General features: G+C 39.0%; 1 protein-coding gene across 6 annotated transcripts in view; it reads left to right on the top strand.

The window, feature by feature from the left end:
- myt1lb (myelin transcription factor 1-like, b) overlaps window positions 1-19,157 on the top strand; it is a 135,913-nt gene extending 116,756 nt beyond the window's left edge. For 3 of the 6 annotated variants that reach the window (XM_017302503.2, XM_017302504.2, XM_017302502.2), the window contains exons 12-23: window positions 4,287-4,517; window positions 7,972-8,093; window positions 10,055-10,117; window positions 10,767-10,835; window positions 11,929-11,991; window positions 12,080-12,163; window positions 13,012-13,233; window positions 14,020-14,114; window positions 14,478-14,581; window positions 14,714-14,857; window positions 15,674-15,736; window positions 16,396-19,157. In XM_017302503.2, coding sequence (XP_017157992.1) covers window positions 4,287-4,517; window positions 7,972-8,093; window positions 10,055-10,117; window positions 10,767-10,835; window positions 11,929-11,991; window positions 12,080-12,163; window positions 13,012-13,233; window positions 14,020-14,114; window positions 14,478-14,581; window positions 14,714-14,857; window positions 15,674-15,736; window positions 16,396-16,536 — 1,401 coding nt within the window. In that variant the 3' untranslated portion in view covers window positions 16,537-19,157. The remainder of the gene's footprint in view (window positions 1-4,286; window positions 4,518-7,971; window positions 8,094-10,054; window positions 10,118-10,766; window positions 10,836-11,928; window positions 11,992-12,079; window positions 12,164-13,011; window positions 13,234-14,019; window positions 14,115-14,477; window positions 14,582-14,713; window positions 14,858-15,673; window positions 15,737-16,395) is intronic. The other 3 variants (XM_008399630.3, XM_008399628.3, XM_081602865.1) reach the window with 3 other exon arrangements.
- The last annotated feature ends 1,920 nt before the right edge of the window (window positions 19,158-21,077 follow it).

The raw sequence follows: 21,077 nt of genomic DNA, 5'->3' as shown, positions 1-21,077 counted from the left end.
ATAGAAAGAAAGGGGGCTCAGGGGGAGAGATTTGTAAATGTCACAGCGAAGGAGGAGAGAACAGAGCAAAACAACAATGAGGACAGGAAAGGAAAACGGCCAAAAGAAGCTTATTTTCGAGACAAAATAAACTCGGCGGGACAAGCTCCTGAGCAGTCAGGACTGTTTTTTTTTTTTCTCTTTTTTTTTCTTCTTTTTTTTGTAGTTTCACCTCATTTCATTGTGTGCACCCGCAGCCGCCTCCCCCTGCTTTGGGACGAGATGAGCAGGAAACTCTCAGGACAGAATATGAAACTTCAGAGGATTCTGTTTTCCTTCCTCCTCTTTCATCTCAACACCTCACCTCGTGGCTCACGCTGTTCTTTTTCTGAGTCTGAATGAAGCCTTACACGCACACCTTTTTCTCACCTCGTTTTCTCACCTCGTTCATTTTTTTCTACACCCAGTCTATCCGCCTGCCTCTCTCAATCACTTCATTGGATTTGTCGCTGAAGCTCTAAAACGCATTGTATTTTGCGCAGGATTGTTGTTTCCGCGAGAACCTTTTGTTGCTGGCGACCCCTATGAGCGTGTCCAGGCCTTCCCACTGACATGCTTCTCTGCTTCGACGTGCCTGACTGAATTATCTCCTCAGCGGGTCACTGGGTTCAGCAGATGCTTGTTAATGAAGCGCCATTTGAATCAGATGTGTTGAGGCAAAGAAACATCTAAAATATGCAGGGCAGCAGGTCCTGAGAAACTCTGGCTCACAGTAAATCAAAGGTGGGAGCGGTCAAGTGAGAGTTGCTTGTGCTTGCTAAAACTTCTGGTTATTCTAATCAGGCAAACTGGTCAGCATCAGTTTGCAATATAAAACTTAGACACACTTATATTTTTTGTTCATTTATTTTGTGAAAATATGTGACTTTTGTCACGAATCGCAATTATTATACGCAACTTCATCACCAGTCTTGATACAGTTCAGATTGCTCAGAGTCCACTGTAAATGAAACAGCCACAGTGTATTAGTTTTTACTGGTCCTCCTTACAACTGGTAAAGATGTGCAAAAAGCTTTCAATTGCCAGAATTTCTCTATAACATTTTACATGGTCAGAGTGTATAGAAATAAATAATTTTGACTGTTTCTGACTGAGATGACCATGCAATACAGTCGATTTAGCAGCTGGTGAATCATTTCTTTGTTATTTTGGAGATATACTCCAAATCTTTATCCTGCTAAAAGGCTTATTGTCTTTCAGCAGGTTTTGTGATGCAGGCCACCAGATTTTTGCCTAAGTTGGTATTTCAAAGAGTCCATGATGCTACACACTATAATAAGGTTCCCAGGAGAGAAACAGGGTCACAGCATATCAGATTCTTTACCATAAAGACTGATTTATTCACTCCTTTTTTTCATACCGAACCCATCTGGAATACTTGCTGCCACAAGAGCCAAAATCAGGTCTTCTCATGTACACACCACACAGATTCAATTAGATGTCTGCTAGGCTTTTGACACAATCCACATTTACATTTCTGGATGTTATTAGGACTTTGGAATCTTTCTTTTTTCTTTGTTTCTCCAACAGTAAATTTCCTTTACTATCCTTCTGTGTTGTATGTAGTAGCAAAGTCATCTTGGATCCTTGTGCAGTGTTTTTTCTCAATGTGGTAATTATTGCTCTATATAGATATGGACAAGTTCAAGTCAGAACCTATTTCCCTAATAGCTATTTTCCGACTTATGAATACACCTGTCTCACTTTAATTATATGGTTTCTTATCCTTCCCTGTGGCTAAGAACAATACAAGGTATCATATTTAACTCCCAGGGAAAGTTTTAGGCACCCTGATGAAGTTCAAAAAATAAAGTAGCTGTTAGAAAGGCTTCAGTGCATTTCTAATTTTTCTTTTTTTTTTATCAACCTGTTTTGAAAAATGTTTACGTTTCATCATTTCTGCAAATTAAGACACTGACGCTTACACAAAATTCACCAAGCACCAAGCAAATGTAAAGACCACAGTGTTTGATCACACTGTCAAACTGCAACACCGATCACATCTGAAAGATTAAAATAAGCTGGATTCGCTTTAGTGGGAAACCTCATCCAAACCCCCTTTAGACCACGTCTTTCCAGCAAAGGTCAAGGGTTGCCAGAGAGCAAGAGTAGAAAGAGTCAGCTAGTAATGAGAGTGGGGGGGGATGCAGTGTCCTCTCACATTATCTTTGGTAATTTGATATGAAGGGGTGGGCCATGTTAATTTGACAGTGATACACAGTAAAACAGCTAACAAGAAGAGGCTGACGTACTGCACACATTAATAAAAACAAGATGGGTAACTGCCTCACCGAGTGAGAATCTCTGCAGGAATATGACCTTTGTTCAACAAAATGTCCTTCCTTCATTTTATGCTTGTCCTCTGCTTTTATCTCCCTTGTATTCCTGTTTAAGTGTCATTACTTTCCAATTTGACTCTAATCTTTACAGACCTGCGCAAAAATGTTGAAAGTTTAATTTGACATCAAGTAGTACTGTGTTTAGCGTCTTGATCTATTTAGCTCACCTTTTAATGTTCTTGAACAGCATCCGGCACGTTTTGTTTGTTTTTCCGTTTTAACAGTTATCCCCAGCCTTATTTTTGCACCACATTTATTGCAGTATTCATGTCCAGTTGCAAATCTATCACCCCGTGCATTTGAGTCAGAGTGTTTGGTTTTGGACACCAGGAGCATCCACCCTTGGGTACTCTGTCAACTGGAATCAGAATTATAACTGGCTTTCCTCCTCACAAAACTGGAAAAATGGGGTTGGGGAAAACAAGGAGGAGAGAGGAGATAAGCAGAAGGAGTCAGAGGCAAAGAAGGCACAGAAACATCCAGGAATGCATGCACGAACATCCTACTGAAGCATGAACCTGAAAGAGACGGCTCTTTTTCTTTAGGTGCGATTGTATGGAGAAGTTTTGAGGAGTCAGTATCTTTTTTTTTCCAAATCTAAGTTTGGACAATGTTTGTACAAATTTTAATGGCGGGGGGAAGCTCATGGCTTTTCTTGATCATTATTTGATCAGAGGCAAATAATGAGGGAATAGCTACCAATTAACCGGACTAAAACATAAACTCTTATAAGAGGTCAACCTTTGTTAAAAATATTGCAACACACGCTTTTAACTCAATAAATTATTTGTGTGTGCGTTTTGGCTGCTGAAATATTCTGGCAAGTAATTAAAAGTACACCAGTTTCCCTTCACTCAAACCAGCAGTTATTGTTCAATCTTATTGGAAAATGTTTTTAGTCATTTTAATTACTGCAAATGTTGTCTGGGCTCATGACCAGTGGAATGAAGTCCAATGGCTTATTAGGCGAAGGACATATTCAGTATTGACCAGGTTCAGAAATATGTGTAAAAATACAAGTAAAAATGCTTGTTGGTTGAGAAAAAAGTTTATATATTCATTATAGAGGGGACTAAACTAAAGTATTTATTTAAAATCAAACAAATGTGTGCAGTTTAGAATAGAAACTTAAACTGTGCGTAGGGAAAGTGGACGCTTCGCTCTTGTGGACGTGGCCCACTTTGATCCAGAACACTGTAGAGTTCTACCTCTATTTTTGGGTTTGCAGTAGTCTAGTTCGAGTTGCTCCTGCTTCTGCTCATCACTGCTCACAACCCCACCCCTAACCTTTGTCCCTTGCTCCCCTTGTGATGTCCACTCACATTAGGTTCACACATGCCCAACACACGCACACAGTTCAGACTGCAAAGCGCAGAGCATGGAGGCGTGGAATGAAAGAGAAAGACAGAGAGAGGCATAGAGGAGGAGGGCTTTGCACAGGGGTGCAGTCGTCCTTGAGAACTGATGAACCTCCTCTTCTTTTGACCTTCTTATTAGCAAACATTGTTACTCAACATCGCAAGAGTCTGTTGTCGTCTTTTGTTTTTTTGTACAAAGTCTTGGGCCAAAAAAAGAGATGAGGAATTTAAGTTACAAGGGTGCTTAAACCACTTTATTCTCCTAATAAGTTAATATTTAGAAGATTTTAGAACTTTTCATTTACTTTCACAGGAAAAATCATGCACTGCTTTGCCCATCTAATGATGAACATGTTTGATTGCTAATTAATCAGAACCTCTCTTTCTTTTATCTCCTTCTCTTCATCTCTGCTTCCTTATGTTCTATGCATCCTCCTCTCCTTCCCCATAATCATATAATCATCCAACCTGCTTCCACTTCTCCTCACTTAACCTGCACATATAAATGCATAACCTCCCCCGCACCCCCATTCCTATGCATGCCTTCCAGAGCCCCAGTCTAGATGTTGATGAGAACGGTACGTTGGACCTGAGTATGAGCAAGAGTCTGTGCGGCGGCGGCGGAGGGGACTCGGTACTCACCCCGCTAGAGCCCATGTCCCCCCAGAGGCAAGCGGCCCTGCTGGGCTCCCGCTGCTACGGCATGGGTGATGCTGCAGACTGCTGGGACCTTCCTGTAGACTACACCAAGATCAAACACATAGACGAGGATGAGAAAGAGGTAAACAGAGAAAATGTTCAAGGGTGGCTCTGGAAAATTTGCTTAACTGTAGGTTTGTGAGCCCACTAATGCAAAGAAACTTTATTAAGCATTTTAAAATAACCTATGGTTATTTTAAAATGGTCTTTGTTTGTTCTTTCAACACTGCACTCTTACTTTTAGTTCATGGTTTGTTGCTGATTGTTTTCACAGAGATCTTATCGTTATTTATCAAGCCACCTAACTCTGACCTTTGAGAGAAGAAAACTTCTACTCTGTATGGCTGTTTACACAACAGCCAAATTAGCAAAGAGTTAATTTAATTGTTATAACCTTTTTAAGTGGAAAATAGCAAAGTTAACACATAACAGATGTAGAATAATTCTTTACCGAAACACTGATTTCTAATGAGCTATTGCATAAAACCGTTCTTGTATGCAGTGAATTAGCTAGTGATATTTTTAGTAATCAATTATTCTGATAAAGGATTGATTAATCAACAAATTGTGACATATTTCTGATTTTTAATCTAGCCACTTAAGTCATTTTTTGCATTGGAAATACATTAAAAGATGCAAACAATTAAATTCCCTTTTAAGATAAAAAAAATTATTAGCTAAAATGTAAAAACATGGCATTCTGTTAGGGAGTACTTGATCATATATGGCAAAAAAAAAAAAAAAAAAAAACTTCTAACATCAAAATGTGAAAAGCTCAGCCCTTTCTGTTTGATGTTTTGATTATTTTTTGTATTTACCATTTAACAACTGGATAGTAAGGTACATTAAGAAGGTATACAGTGTATGACAGTGTCATGATGTGTAGTGGCTGATGTTGGACCCAAAAGCAGAGACGGAGGCGGCGAATTAGTTTGAAGATTTAATTAATAAAATAGTTCCTTCAATGAAAAAGGGAGTATTGTGTTATACTCATGTGTAACAAAATACTCCCGTGTATTTTCTTACTCATGGAAAACCAGGGGTCAGGAAGCAAGAACTAAAAAAATACTCAATCAGGAAATCAGCAAAGGAACTCAAGGAGAACAAGGGATTGTAGCAAGGAAGTGATGGGATCAGGCAAGTAGTGACTGAAAATGAAAAGCCTAAATTCTAAGGAGGTTGAATGCTGAACAAAAAGACCTAGGCTGACGAGCTAATTGATTACAGGTGCAAGTGGAGGAAGCAGACTGAGCAGACAGAGAGAGAAAAGTGGCACAGGGGGCGAGGGAGAGTACACAGCGGATCAGGAAATAACACTAAAGAATAATCAGTCTAAGGATACATAATAGAAATAAACAGACTAACTGTAAGAAATAAACATAACTAGAAACAATAAGAAGAAATGAACTAAAGGAGAACAAGAACAAGACAGATCTAACCAAAATAACCCAGAAATAAACAAAACCCAAAACCAAGTCAAGAAACTCCAGATATGACTCAAAGTGGCATTTTATATTACATTCAATTCATTCTTACCATCAGTTGATATGAATGCTGTATATATCACACATAGCTTAAAATAAATTTGACTTTGCTATGTCATGCTTTGAAATTGGTCTCTTTAAGAATCTACTACTCTTTCCAACACTCCACCTTCAGGACATTATCATAAAGGTGCTCCTATTCTTATGAACATGGTTGTTTATGAAGAAAAACACACCAGTTTTTCATAAACAACCAGCCAACAAATATACTTTGTATAAAAGGAACTAAGATTCTCCTGACCCATTCTTGTGCTCAGTCTGAACTGGAACAGAACATGTTTATCACCTCTAGATGCGTAAATGCATTAGGCTGCTGCCGATTGTCTTATTCACTGTTTGTGTTTTCAAACAGGTCCAGACCTACCAGAGTAGTGAGTGAATACACACCAGTTTTATGCGTACTCACTCAAAAGGAACTTGAGTTCTGGCTAGAGAATGAATTAAAACAGTTGCCAATGTACAAAGAAAAACTAAGACAGAGCTCCAGAAAGCAGAGAGAACAACTGATCAAGACCTTTTTAAAGATTTCATAGAATTTCTTTGCTAATTGGAAGTGAAGCATAAAGAAATTCATAATAATTTTGCTAATGACTTTGTATGTTTGGTTTTGTGGACTCTCCTCCTGTTTGGCTCATGATGATGCTCCAGCACAGACAACCTGTCTTCTCAGAAATCTCTGTGACTGAGTGAGGAGACAGAAATGATAACAAGCAGCGCAGGGTAGAATAGAATGGAGCACAAACAGCAAGCAGTTTTGTCACTGATGATAATTATATAGCAGCAGTTGCCGTTCCCGAGACTGAGAGAATATACTGTCTGGTTATCTCCCTGCAGCCATTGATTAAACACAGTCTCCAAGTCAAACATTTGTATTGTTTTCTTGGTCTCTTACCTTCTGGTCTGACTCACTCTTTGCTGCAGAATCAGTAAAAAGTCATAACAAAAGGCTTTTATTTTAAAATTTTAGATAAACCTAATGGATCTGTCTGTTAACTGATGTCAACATCCCCATGCACAAGAGTCATCTGCCCTGTTTGTTCCGTGCTCCCTGCATGCTGGCTTTCTGTTTTTACATTTCTCTCCTCTCCAAAATGAATTATGCAAAGTAGCACCTTGGGAGGGAGTCGGAATAGCTCATCTCATCAAAGAACCGCTGGAAATCAATGCACCACTGCTGGGTGCGCCTGTCGGAGCGCTGATGCGCGTGCGTTTGCAAGTGCACACGCCTGCTTTCCTGTGTGTGAATATTCATAAGAGCGTGTCTGCTGAACCCTCGTCTCTTTGGGAGGGTGTCAGAGTGAGTTTGTAAGTCCCATTCTTGTAGCCTACTTTTTTTGCGTTCCGTGTCCTCTGTCTGCATGCATGCATCAATCTCATTCCTGTGCCATTAATTGGAGAAACTGGTTTCAGCTGAGCAATTTAGTCTTTATTTGGACTTCTGCCTTTATGGCCGTTACTGTACCCACACTGTAAAATATGGAAGAAAGGTAAAATGGATTTGCATCAACTTGCATCGTGCCCTGGTTGCATGCACTGCAGACAAAAGCATAGCCCCAGACTGCAAATCCAAACAGCGGTCTGGTCCCACACCACAGTGCCATCTAGTGGCAGGTTGATTCATTACAAGAGGCGACTCCCAGAATACTCCATACCCACACACTAGCACTACAAGCACGGGCATAACCACAAGTGAGGCCGCTCTCACCGTTCGTTCGGCATTATTTCCTCTCTACTCTTCCATTTTACTGCACTGGCTCAATAGTCACACTGGCTCACCAATTTGCATCCAAACTGACAAAACTCTGTAGCCTAAAAGTGCATATGATATAGGTGGGTGAGGAAAGTAGACAAAGAGGTAAGAGAGGTAACAAAAGGATTTCACTGCAGAAAAAGAGCTTTCCTTTTCAGATAGTTGAGTACATACAACCAGAGAAGCACAGGTTTTGTGGTGAACATTAGTGAAAACACTTTGTGTGTTTCTCCTCTCTTCAGCCTGATGATCTGGATCCCTTCCACGATCTGCTGGAGGATCGATCCTACACCACAGATGTTAACATGCCAAGCCCCAAGCCCAAGTACGTCCAGTGCAAGGAGAGTAAGAAGGACCTGATAACGTAAGGAGTCCCGTCCTTTTCCCGCCTGATCCTAACTTGCTTTGTTCCACTCATGCTCTGCTTTTTTTCCCCACTTCATTTACTGGTGCATCTCAATAGATCAGAATGTTATCTAGAAGAAAATTTCTTTCTGTAATTTACTTGGAAAGTAAAGCCTGTATGGTGCATATATTCACTACCTGCTGAGTAAGAAATTTCAGGCTTTTATTTCTGTATTTTTGTTGACGATCATGGATTACAAGTAATAAAAATGTTATGGCCTATAATCTCCACAAGCAAGTTCATTAAATGTCAGTGCAACTGAAGAAGCTGTTCACAGAGTGCTGTATCCAGAAATACAAATAAAATATACAAAAGCAGCTGAACTGATACCACAGTATTTGCTATACAAAGCCTCTCCGAAACCAGAAACAATGTCAGAAGCATCTTAACTGAGTTATAGGGAAAAAGGACTTGACTCAGTGGCCCAACCAACGTCCTTTTTTGAGATTAAAATTGTTTTTTTTTGTTGTTTTTTTTTATTTGATTTGGAAATCAAGATCTGAGAGTCTGGAGGGAGAGTGGAGAGGCGCAGAATCCAAGTTATGGTCCAGTGTGAAGCCTCTACAGCAGAAAAAGTGTTACACGTTTATCACCTGCGCTGCCGGAAATTGTTGACAGGGAGGGGGTTGAAGGTTGAAAACTGTTCAAGATGTGTGTTCATCTGCTCTACCGCTAGCAAGCAACCGTACTGATTAAATAACATAAAAGTCAAGCAGTTCCCTAAAAGTCCAACAGATGGAAGCAATGCGCCGTGCAAAACAAAACACCCACAGTTTACAGGACGCACTTCCTGCTAAAGAGCCCCCTGGTGGTTGAAGAAAAATCCACATATAAACCGGAAAATTCTTCTTCTTGAGATTTCAACAGCAACTTGCATCCATTATTGTTGCACTACTGCCATCTACTGGATTCTAATACCTATACCTCAAAATCTCATAATGATCCCAGTATTATTTAAAAAAAAAGAAAAATCTTCTTTTTCCTCTCAATGCCATTTAACTGATCAACAACATTCTCAAATTTCAATTCCCTATTAAAATCTAATTCCGTTTTAATGGGTGCTTTCTTCTTTTATTTCCAATTTTGACTTCCAATGATTAACTTCCCGCTAAAGAGCCCCCTAGTGGTTGAAGAAAAATCCACTTATAAGCGGCTCATAGTCCGAAAAATGGTATATGAAAAAAAAAATCTGAATGCTCTCTGGTATTGTTCAGGGGGCCGGACCAAATGTGGAGGTGGGCCGGATCCGGCCCACGGGCCGTAGTTTGGGGACCACTGCTCTACAGTAACCGATGATTTGGAAAGACAGATGGTCTGTACAACCATCTAATACAAAATCTTTGAGCACGCCACACATTTCTCTGGTGACCAACTTTATGGCGATGCCGATTTTGTTTTCCAGCGGGTCTTTGCACCCGCCCACATTGATAAAGGTACCAGGCTTTAGTAACCATAGTATTACTGTGCAAAGTCAATCTGTCAATCATTGAACACAATGAGAGACACCAGACCCAACAGTGTAGAATTTTTAAAAAATTATTATTGAATTACAGAAAAAAATGGTAACATTTCTGTGATATTCCAATTTATTGACATGCACCTGTAGTTTCTTCCTTCATTCTGTTCAGTTAACCTCAGTGATCCACTGTTTCTGCTCTCTTCCTGCCCACATTGTGCTGCTGGCTTGCTATATGACTTTTATTTAATGGCTATCTGTGTGAAACATTTCAAGCTGTCAGTATCATTCCACATCAAGACTAGCCTATCTCAGGTAGCACTAGGTTAAGCACAGACAGTGAAGCTAAACTGGAAACAATGAGAACCATAAAAATAAAAATCCCCCTTTCTTCCTGTGATTTTCACATTTTCCTTTCCTTCCCTTTGGACTTAAAAAAATCTATCTATTTTTCCGGTGGCAGATGTCCCACACCGGGGTGTGATGGAAGTGGTCACTTGACGAGCAATTTCACCTCACATCGAAGGTGTGACTTCCTTTTCTCCTTGTGGATTCTAAGTCTATTTTTCTTTATTGTTTTCAGCTTACCTCGACGATGCTGTCAACCGTCTGTAGGCAGGGCTTCACTGTTTTCTGTTAGCCCTTTGAATATTGAGGTGCAGTAGCAAGACACAAAAAAATAAATAAATAAATATTGAGCAGATGCTTATTTTGGGGTAAAGCCCTGGATTAAGTTTTTTCCTCAGTGGACCACGTTTAAAGCCTTCTAAGCTGATGTTATTTAGTCCTCCAGGCACCTTCTCACAGTCCAGTGCAGACTGTGCATTTACCATTCAAAAGGTTTGAGCAGAACTGCTGAGTGTTGCAGAGTGAGATGAGTCTGCATGGATCCTGAGACTTGTACAACCTCTCAATTCCCAAGAAAGTTCTGACGTGTTAAACATTGTCATTTTATTTTAAAACACAGCTTCAATTTGTTTGCTTTTAGATACTCAGAGGGTTAACATTTCTCTTTTTGTTTTCTCTTAATCAACTCTTTGCACTTGCATCATGGCTTCCTTACATTTCCTGGTTGATATTTTACTCATGCATGTGTTTGTCAGAGTGGCTGCAGTGTCTTTTGTCCATAGTTGTCCATTTAGAGTAATCTGGTATTCTGCTGCTGTATTTTTCAGTCTCTCAGGTTGTCCTTTGGCTGATAAAAGCATTCGAAGCATGCTAGCCAACAATGCACAAGAACTCAAGTAAGGTTTTAGATGACTAATTGATATTTATGTGTTTTGTTTGACTTCTTCTTTTGGATTGATTGATTGATTGATTGATTGATTGATTGATTGATTGATTGATTGATTGATTTTGTATTTCCATACTTATTAATGAAAATACTAATGTAAATTACGTACTTACGTATGGGCATTTGTAGTATAAATAAACACTCAGAAGTTTTTCTTATGTGCAGTGAAACCAAATTTCGAGAGTCGATTTTGGAATTTGTCTCCACAGACCTGAGTGATCGATTTTGTTGCATTGGAAAACTAATTGCTATACTACTGGCAATGTTTTTTTGTTGTTGTTTTTTTATTCATTTGCACAATGTAGTACATGGGATATCAGGTAAATAATATTATGTATGCTATCGTGTGATTATTTCCCCAACTACAAATGTATTCAAATTGAAGGTTGGACATTTTTTAATATGTGGTTATACAACTGCAATAAAAAGACTGTTTATTTTAAGACGTTTTCCATATCTTAACAATGACTGTTGGATAAAATTATTCTTACCAAGGGCTGATTTAGATTTAAAATTGTATTCATTTAACCAAGAAATTTATAAAATGGGACATAACAGTAAAATGGAAATGTGTAGGCAGAGGCACCAATTAAAAAATGTGGTCTGTTTTAATTTACATCCAGAGAAAAAAAAAGGTATGTATGCCATTCCCAAAAGTTGGAAAGTCATTAATGCTGGGAATACCAGCAATTGTACTGTGTGCACATTGTCGACTAGCTTCTTGTAAGTTTCCAATTTATTTTGATTTATCTTTTACAGTGAGTTGCACAACTTAGAGTGACCTCCTTTCCATTATTCTAATCTCTAGCTACGTCAATAGATTTGTTATCAAATTCAAGTTGGGCCATTCCAAAACATTAACATTACGAGCAATAAAAAGAAATGTGACGGTATTATTAAAAGATTACTCTAAGTGCAAATCTGTCAGAGGTTTTAATATACTGGCCTGACAGTTTTTTTTTTTGTTTTTTTTTAAATAAGCATCATTACGACACTACAGATCTGTGTTAGGCCCTGAGCCCTCTATATGTTTTGTGCCCCAGGTGTCCGACACCAGGGTGTGATGGTTCGGGACATATCACTGGTAACTACGCTTCCCACAGAAGGTACAGCAGTCAGTCTGCAGATACATCTCGACAAACCCTTCTCTCTTCCTGACCATTTCAGCCTTGTAACCCTGTCGTTTGTCTGCAGTCTTTCAGGGTGTCCGCGGGCCAGGAAAAGTGGGATAAAGATCATCCACAGTAAAGAGAATAAGGAGGACCAGGAGCCCATCAGGTAGCGTGCAGGCACAGATCATAAGTCTTTTGTCCGACCGCTAAACCCCGAGGCTGGAGCTTCCTCCTGCCACCATCGCTGCTCACCGTCCACTCCCTGTGACATATGACTTTTCATTTCCTGCTTCAAAACGGACTCCATGCGATTCCTAATCAGTCCCACCACATCTCGTGCAGTCCATGCTTATCCTCCCGTTCGACCGCACACATCCCCGTAAGCAGGAATGAATCAGTATTAGTTCTGACAAGACAAATGTACCAAGAGTATAAAGTTTTAACACTGGTATCAAGGTGTAGGAGGAACTTCAGAAGTGCAAGGTTGTAGGAGTTTACAGAGAGGTGGTTCTGTGGTCCCTGGCGAACTCCTGCAGACCCTCATGTAGGTAAAGAGACGCGCGAGCAGAAGTGGAGATGGAGGCAGAGAGAGAGAGATTGATTGACTCTGCCTAAATCCCACAATGGGCTTCTGTGGCCTCATCCCTGCAGCTGCATTGATTTCTCTGGTGGCGCAGAGCACAAACAACACACACTGTTCATTCGTAAGCTTGTCATTCTGTTGGCTTCGGTTTGTCATAGCGAACCCTCTTTGGATGCAGTTTTCATATAAAGATAGGCATCTGGAAATATAACGACAACAATCTAAAACAGACCGCTGCTGAAAGCAAATTATTTGTTAAAATATTTTAAAGGTTTTGTGGGAATGAAAGCACATAAATATATTTCGGTGAAGGCTGGCCGAAAGATATAAATCAAGAACTCTGGTTCAAAATGTCACGCGCTGCTTTACAAACAGCCAACCTTTTGGATGGTAAAGGGAAGATTTCTGAGTCTCGCTCCATCCGCTCTCAGGTGTCCGGTCCCAGGTTGTGACGGTCAGGGACACGTGACGGGGAAATATGCATCCCACAGAAGTGCTTCAGGTTGCCCCATCGCAGCCAAGAGACAAAAAGATGGCTACCTGAACGGGATCCAGTTCACATGGAAGTCTGGAAAAACGGAGGGCATGTCCTGCCCGACACCAGGCTGCGACGGCTCGGGACACGTCAGCGGCAGCTTCCTGACACACAGGAGGTAAGTCATAGAGCTGTGGATCAGGTACAGCTGCATGAGCTTTGTTAGATTTAATAAAACAACATTGGATAGTTTTCTTCAGTAAATTCAAATCTGTTTTTGTTCTTAAATGAATCCGTTTATGATCAATTCTTCATGATATTGCAGCTTTCGGACCGATGTAGTGCTGGATTTATTTTGGTGTCTAATCTTTTATGAATTAATGATTATTTTTTTATTTTCTTTATCATTATTGTGCATTTAGCAAATATAAGTAGCTTAGGTAATCCCGACTGACATATAAGACAAGAAAATTTGGACTGAAACTCTTTTTATTTGGTGTATGTATATTCTGGTTTCATCTTTGCACTGCATGAAACCAGCCAATGACAGTTTGAATTTTTTTCAATGTCAAAGCATAATATGTGATCAAACATTTCCTGTTTTTAGGTCATTTTCCAGATGCAGAATTTATTTATTTATTTTTTTTCATTCACTGCAAACATAATCATCAAAATTACAGTCTTGAACATTTCCACTTTACTTATAACCAACTATGACACAATACAGGTGAAGAGAAAAAAAATAGAAGTATATACAACAAACATTTTTTTTTTTTTTTTTTTACTCTTAGAACAAAACTCTTCTATTTAAAAAAAAAAGTTGCTGTTTTTCCAAACGCCAGTGACAAATGTCTCTTTAAATACATGTAAAGTACAATCTAGGCAGTCTACGTTAACACTTTTCAGTGTATTTTGACGTGGAACAACATATGAAACAAAGCTTGCTTCTGGTTGCTGCCTGCAGTCTGTCGGGTTGTCCACGCGCCACCTCCGCCATGAGGAAAGCCAGGCTCTCGGGAGTGGAAATGCTAACAATAAAGCACCAACGTGCCAGCAACGGTAAGCTCAGCCACACAATGCAGCCAATCAGGAACAAGGAATATGGAAGGGTTTACAGAGCGGAGTTCCAATTACAGATAATAAACCAATCAGAGTGGTGTGTGTGTGTGGGGTGAAGGGTGGGGGGGGAAGCAAATGAACGGCCACTCAGGGGGTAATAATTCGAATGGCTCCAATCTGGAGGAACAGGTTGAAAAAAATCGTGCAGATTTGAGAGACGCTATAACATTATCATCCAGTTGCGTCACACACTTATCAATAACACCTCCCCCCCCCAAAAAAAAAACGTAACCACATTTGTCATTTGTAAAGACTTTAAAATCTGACGATAAGGTTGGGATTAATACCGCTCATCGCCTCCAGGGCTGGATCATGACGAAGAGATCAAGCAGCTGGACGATGAAATCAAAGATTTAAGTGAATCGAATTCACAAGTGGAGGCTGACATGATCAAACTCAGAACACAGGTGAGTCACCCGCCCGCTACCCGTCTTCCACGTTGAAGTCTGGGTTTTTTGTTGTTGTTTTTTTTTGTTGTTGTTTTTTAATCGGCAAGTGGAAACATGTAACGCACCGTGACCCCACCCTCCTCTCTGCAGATCACAACAATGGAGACCAACTTGAAGTGCATAGAGGAGGAAAACAAGGTGATTGAACAGCAAAATGAATCTCTGCTGCATGAGCTGGCCAACCTCAGCCACTCACTGATTAACAGTTTAGCTAATGTCCAGCTCCCTCATATGGTAAGGGCCACCAGGAAACGGGCGAGCCAGAAAGTCACAGAACGTAGTGAACCGTAGCGTTTATCTGTGGTACATTTGCCCACGGCTTTCTGTGCATGCTTACTCTAAAGTGTGGAGCATCGCTTGTCTTCCCAAAGGCTGAGGGGGAGTTGTGAAATGAGTTGCAGCAACTGTGAGAACTGAAATTCAGCATAAACAAAACAATATGTTGAGGTTTTGTTTACAGGGGAGCTATGATTAAAGGACTATTATAGTAGCGGGGTGAATTCTTAGAATCTGCCTTTGCAGACATTTTATTTCACGCCAAAGATGTTTCTGAAAGATTTGGTCCCAACTTTTCTATCTCCTTTGAAACCTTGTTCTGTTCTCTCTCGTTCGATTTTTTTTTGTTGCTCATTTTGTTGCAGAGTTTTTATAGTAATCACAGACAATTTTGTCCTGCTTTGTCCCTTACGCTGCCATTCTTTTTACGATCATCTCTTGCGTAATAGATCTATCACTGACAAAGTACACATTCAAACGCTGTTTGAAATGTGCCGGCCGTTTATCTTATTTTATGTTTAGATCTCTGGAGGTGTGCAGATGAAAGAAGTAAAAAAAAAAGTATTTTTAATCTCCCTTAAATCACTATAAGGCTTTGTCCTGATTTCTCGCACGGCTTTTTGTCTATGTTCCGGTTACATTTTTTTCTTTTTTTTAGATCTTATAGCATTTGGCTGGTTAATAGATACTGCCATCTAGTGTTTGATTTTAGGAATAGCATCTTGTTTGAACTTGTCCTGCTTAAAGAAATCTCTCTTTTTTGACTGCCTGCAGAAACCCCTGACAGAAAAAGAGCTTCCTCTGAGGAATAACAGCTGCTTACAGATGCACCAGCAAGTAAGTCTCTCGTGTGGCCGTGTAAGAAGCTTTTTCCTGTTGTGAAATTGAATGTGCTACTTTGTATCTTTTTCTTCAACAGAAACCAAGAACACATGAAGATGTATTCGTAGTCCATGAGCATTTTCACATTTTGTCCTGTTAAGAACCACAAACTTTAAAGTATTTTTGGGGGTTCTTTAGTGATGAAACAAAATATGACTGTCAACTAAGTGCTAGTGCAGGCCACACTTTTCAGATTTCCATTTGTAAATGAAAACCATTCACTTCCTGTGGGTGCACAGAGCCCCAGCTGGTTACCTTGCAACAAGTTGGTTCTGGGTTCGAACCTCCACTTGGGGTCTTTCGAACCCCAAGTGGAGGTTCGAAAGACCGTAGTCTCACACCGTAGAATGATGGATTTCAGTTTATTATTCTGTTGTTGATAGAAGTGGAGACAGGATTCATTCCCAATCAAAAAGCGGCAACAACTGTGAGGTCATTGCTGATAACTAAAGGGGCCTGGTAAACGCCACAATATTTATTTTATATTTCTGGTTTGTAAAACCCTGGAACTGCAAAAAAAAGGGTGTTTTTTTTTTTGTTTTTTTTTTTTTAAATCCGACGAAACCTTTAGAGTCACTAACCATTTTTTTGTGTGTGTGTGTTTGGTCATGCAGGAGTCATTAAGTGAGCAGAACTTTGACGCCTACGTCACCACTCTTACGGATATCTACACAAACCAAGACCAGTACCAGAGTGCGGAAAATAAAGCTTTGCTGGAAAACATCAAGCAAGCAGTACAAGGGATTCAAGTGTAACGTCTCAGCAAAGGAACACGTTGGTTCTCCGCAACAGAAAGAGACACAGGCAGTGACGGTTTGACCTCCTCGGTTCAGTGCAGTAATTTGATATAGTGTTATATATATTCTGAATTCTGTTCTTTGGAGAATTAAAAAAAAAAAGAGGTATTACGCTTAAAAAGACCTCGAGATGATTTCTTTTTTCTCTTTTTTTTTGTTTTGTTTTTGAGTCTTGCTTTTGAGGAAGAGCATAAAGGAGTAAATCGCAAAATAGTTTTTGAGGACATTTACATTTTGTACGTTTTCATATGAGCTGACATAGTGTCATGTAATGTTTCTAGCTGCTCATGTATGCACATTTTTAGTGTATATTTCTGAACAGTAAGCTAACGAAAACAGAGGTTCTTTTTATTGCTCGAGAAAACAGCATTTCAGACTTAAAAAAAAAAGAAAAAAAAAAGAGTAACGACAAGAAACAAGAAAAAACTACAAGCAAGGAAGAAGCTTTTTATTTCCAGTGGATGATTCTGGACTTAATGAACTGAGATGATTCCCCCCCGCCCTTCCTTCTTTATCTTCTTCTTCTTCTTCTTCCTGCGCGTAGATTGTCAAATAGCAAGAACTGGTTTGCGAATTGCTTTATTTTCTAAACAATGCTTGAGAATCATTTGTGCTTTGTTATGACGAAGAGTAAAGATGTGTCACTGTAGGTGGGGCCATTTTTAATCGGTGCTGTAAATGAATTCTGGGAAAGAGAATTACCTGATGTCTGTATGAATGTATGAAGTTATATTGTAAACATCATTACACGGAAACCCGATGGTGGAAATCCCCTCCCCCCCCCCCCTTCATTACTGTATCTAGCAGAGCCAATTTGCATGTTCTCATGCTCATTCCTAAATTAGTTTGAGGTAGAAAAGATGTGTAAAGACAATGACCTTTAGAGAGGCAAGATTTTAGCCTTTTTTAAGAATCAGATCTGATCGGTGGTATGTTGCTAGGATCATGAAATGTCTCAGCAATATTTAAAAGATGAAAAAAAACAAACAAAATCATTTGTTTAAAAAGAGGTATATGCGATGCAATCTGCAAAAGAGGAAAAAAAAAAGGTTGGGTATATGCAATCTCTTGTTTATAAGCATAGCGGGGTAACATGAATCTTTTTAATATAGCCTATGTAAAATATTGATTTTTATACAAATCTTTTAATACAAAATGTCTTTTTAAAAAAGGAGGAGGGAACCTGGACATTGAGTTTTAGGAGCAAAAAGTATATGAGTTGAACTTTTTTTTTTTTTTTTTTTTTTTCTGTACGACTTTGCACAGGGACACCTTCGTTTCCATGTTTTGATGTTCTTACAGAAGCTAAACGCAGTTACTCGAGAGCCGGAGGAGAAAAGGTTTTGTAGAGAGTATTTATAGAGAGCGGGACTTACAGGGTCGCTGTCCCCACTTATGTGCCAGTAAGACTATTTGCACTTCTCCTTGAAAATATTATCCTTACATATGGCGCCGTGCAATTTTTCCAGGTGACCTCTTCGGCACACGATTGGAGCAACCAACCGCTTGGAGCCACTGCAGGTGTGGATTTCCTCCCACTGAGAGCAAAAAAAAAAAAAAAAAAAAGAGAGAGAAGGAACAGGGACTCTGAAATCTGAACAGAAGGATTATAACCTTAGCAGTTATATTTTAGGCTGTTATCAATTGTAAAAACATTAAAAGTCTTTCATTTCTTTGCTACGTTTTAGGAAGATGAAGTTATCCCCCCCCCCCCTCAGCAGCACTTTATATCTAATCACTGTACAAAGAATTAAATAGTCAATCAGTTCAAGGTTTGAAAAAGAAAAACAAAAAAAAGCAAGAGGAGGTGAACGCTTGGAGACCTTCACAGACTAAAAGTAGGCAGCCCTCCCATTCCGTCACCGTAGTTCTTAGCGATCATGTTCAGAATTTGCCTTTTCGAGAGCTAATGCAAAAAGGTGCTCGTGGTTCACCTGATTGAATCTCATCTATTGTACTTTACGGGTCCTCGCTCAGGACTCTACTACCCATCGTCCATGACTGCATACGCCTTTTTCTCCACAGCATCGTGTCTGCAGCTTTTGCCAATATAGTAATGCTTCAGTAGAGTTATAGCTAGTACCAGTTTTTGAATTAATTCTCATTAACGGTGAAAAACGGACAAAGGGACTTTAAAGCACAAGCCAGCTGCTCATCAGACGTTGGTGCATAAATAATAAATCTGAAAAGAGTTATCTGTGACTATCTATAGGGACACACAAAGAGGTTTGTCACTTATTTAGAATGCTGAATTTTCATATAAATTATTGTGAATTCTTTAGAGTTTATTACGTTCTTCAAGCCGGTTCATTTTGAGGTTGAGTTCAGTCGCCATTAACAAAGACAGGATTTTGTATAAACTATTGTGCTCTCTCTGTGGAACTGAAGTTTGATTTATTTTTGTACTACACAGCATGGATTTGTTGACATTTTAATTTTGCTATAAATGTGTGAGATCACAAGTTGCTGTGATATTTCATTTATAAATTGTGAACTTTGTACAATTTTTGTCATGCTGGATGTTGACACATCTTACTCAGAATAAAGAAAAAAAAATGTGTTGCCAGAGGCCTGTAAAATACTTTCCTTTGCGTCTTCATTATGAAAAGTCATTGTAAGGGCGTCCAAATACTGTTATTGACTATTGAACTGCTGTAATTTGAAGAAGGTTTGTAAAAGGATCTTACTGTACTTACTGTACATGAAAATCAGGAGAAAGTGATTTAAAAAATCTCACCGTGTTCTATACATATACAATGGCACAGAGCTAATTATATTTGGAGAAAATATGTTAAATCGACATTAATAAGCTGGACATTTCTGCAAAACTGAGTAAAGACGTCACAGAGGCCAGCGGTATTTCTGAAGGGAAGCCAGCAGAGTTTCTGACAAGAACCGGCTGTGTTCGACTCCAGACAACAACAATATGTCTGGTTTTCTCACTACGGTCTCGCAACAAAAGCTAATAACAGCTTCATTTCTCATCGGTTCAGTACATCTAAGCATAATTCACTTCACCAGAAGAAAATCAAAGCTGTGTGATGGCCTAGCCAAACTTACAGATGATAGAAAAATGTGTGAAATCACTTTAAAAACACTGTGGACAAAAGGAGTGTTTTATAACATCTGTGATTAGAGCGGGCAGAGTCCACGTTGAGATGTGGGATGCTGACAATACTACCGTCAAAGAAGAATGATTTACATTTTCAAATGATTAGCTGCTATTTTAAAGTATTAGCATTATTGCGTTTGCTTACACATTTGGGTTGTTACATGTTTTAATTTTTCCTATTTTTCTTTCAATGATTTTCTTTTTCAATAGAGTTGAGAAGGATATGTGCCAAAATTAAAATGGGGATTTTTTTTTTTCAATATTTTTAATAAAACTTTCATAGCTACAAAAAACAAAAAAAAACATGCAAAATAAATTAAAACTTTGAACCATCTTATTATTTTTTTTTCATTTGAATATGGGGTTCAACTGGTGGTTCACTCGCAAATATTTGTGAGATGTGTACTCTATTCCACCTCACTCACAAATCCACCCGTCTTCGGTGCTGTCCAGTTAAATCTATCTACAGAGATAAACATTAGCTGGATCTATTGGATGAATTAAAATCAATCACATCCTATTAATCTGCCATTTTTCTTCAGTGCAGTCAAAGTTTCAGTGAGAAGGGCACTCGGTTTAGCTACAATCTGCTCATTTACCACTAGATGCCACCATTGTGCAAGTTTTAATTAATTATGCCCCGAGCTGAAGGCAGATGGAAAAGCAGTTGCTTTCTTTTTACACACGTTTTTATCTTTTTATCATGAGCTGTTAAAAAAACAAGGAAAAAAAAAACTGGAAAGCAAGCACAAACCAATTCTGTATTCTATGTTTTTGTTTGTTTTTGATATGCTAAAGATTGAATCTGTGTTAGACTGAAGTCGTAATGTTTCAGAAGAAATGCTCCTAGTACTCACAGTACATGATGGTGGCAGTGTGAAACTGGAATTCCTCGTCTTTAATTATCACCCTCCTGTGTTTGAGGCATAGAGACTAATCGGTTTGACCAAATATGATTAGCTCAACAATCTTTGAAGATAATTTGAAGTATAAAAAAGAGACATAGATCACAATTTAAACCTGTAATATAAATCACAAATGGATTTTTATTACCATATCTTCATTTATCACTGTGTGAAAAATGAAGATACGGTTATCAGGAACTGGCATCCTGAACAAGATGCCAGTTCATCACAGGAAAAATTTTATGGATGTAGTATTTTATGTATTTTGTTGAGTTGGGTTTTTGTAGGTGTCATATTTCTCACTGTATTTGTTTCTTTTGTTACCATACAAAGTACCTGCCAGAAGGTTGAGCTGAACTGATATGTTGGACTCACTATTGTCTCAATTTTCTGTACTGCTGCTAGACTCTCTTTGCTTAGGTAGCAGCATGATTTGAACTAATGAAGCAATTGGTGTTTTATACCCAATTAGCTAAAAATAA

Source organism: Poecilia reticulata, chromosome 22 (assembly GCF_904066995.2).
Source record: "Poecilia reticulata chromosome 22, P_reticulata-male-v2, whole genome shotgun sequence".
NCBI classification, from domain to species: Eukaryota; Metazoa; Chordata; class Actinopteri; order Cyprinodontiformes; family Poeciliidae; genus Poecilia; species Poecilia reticulata.
The sequence above is the reverse complement of the archived record's forward strand: the minus strand, read 5'-3'. Positions and strand labels throughout refer to the sequence as shown.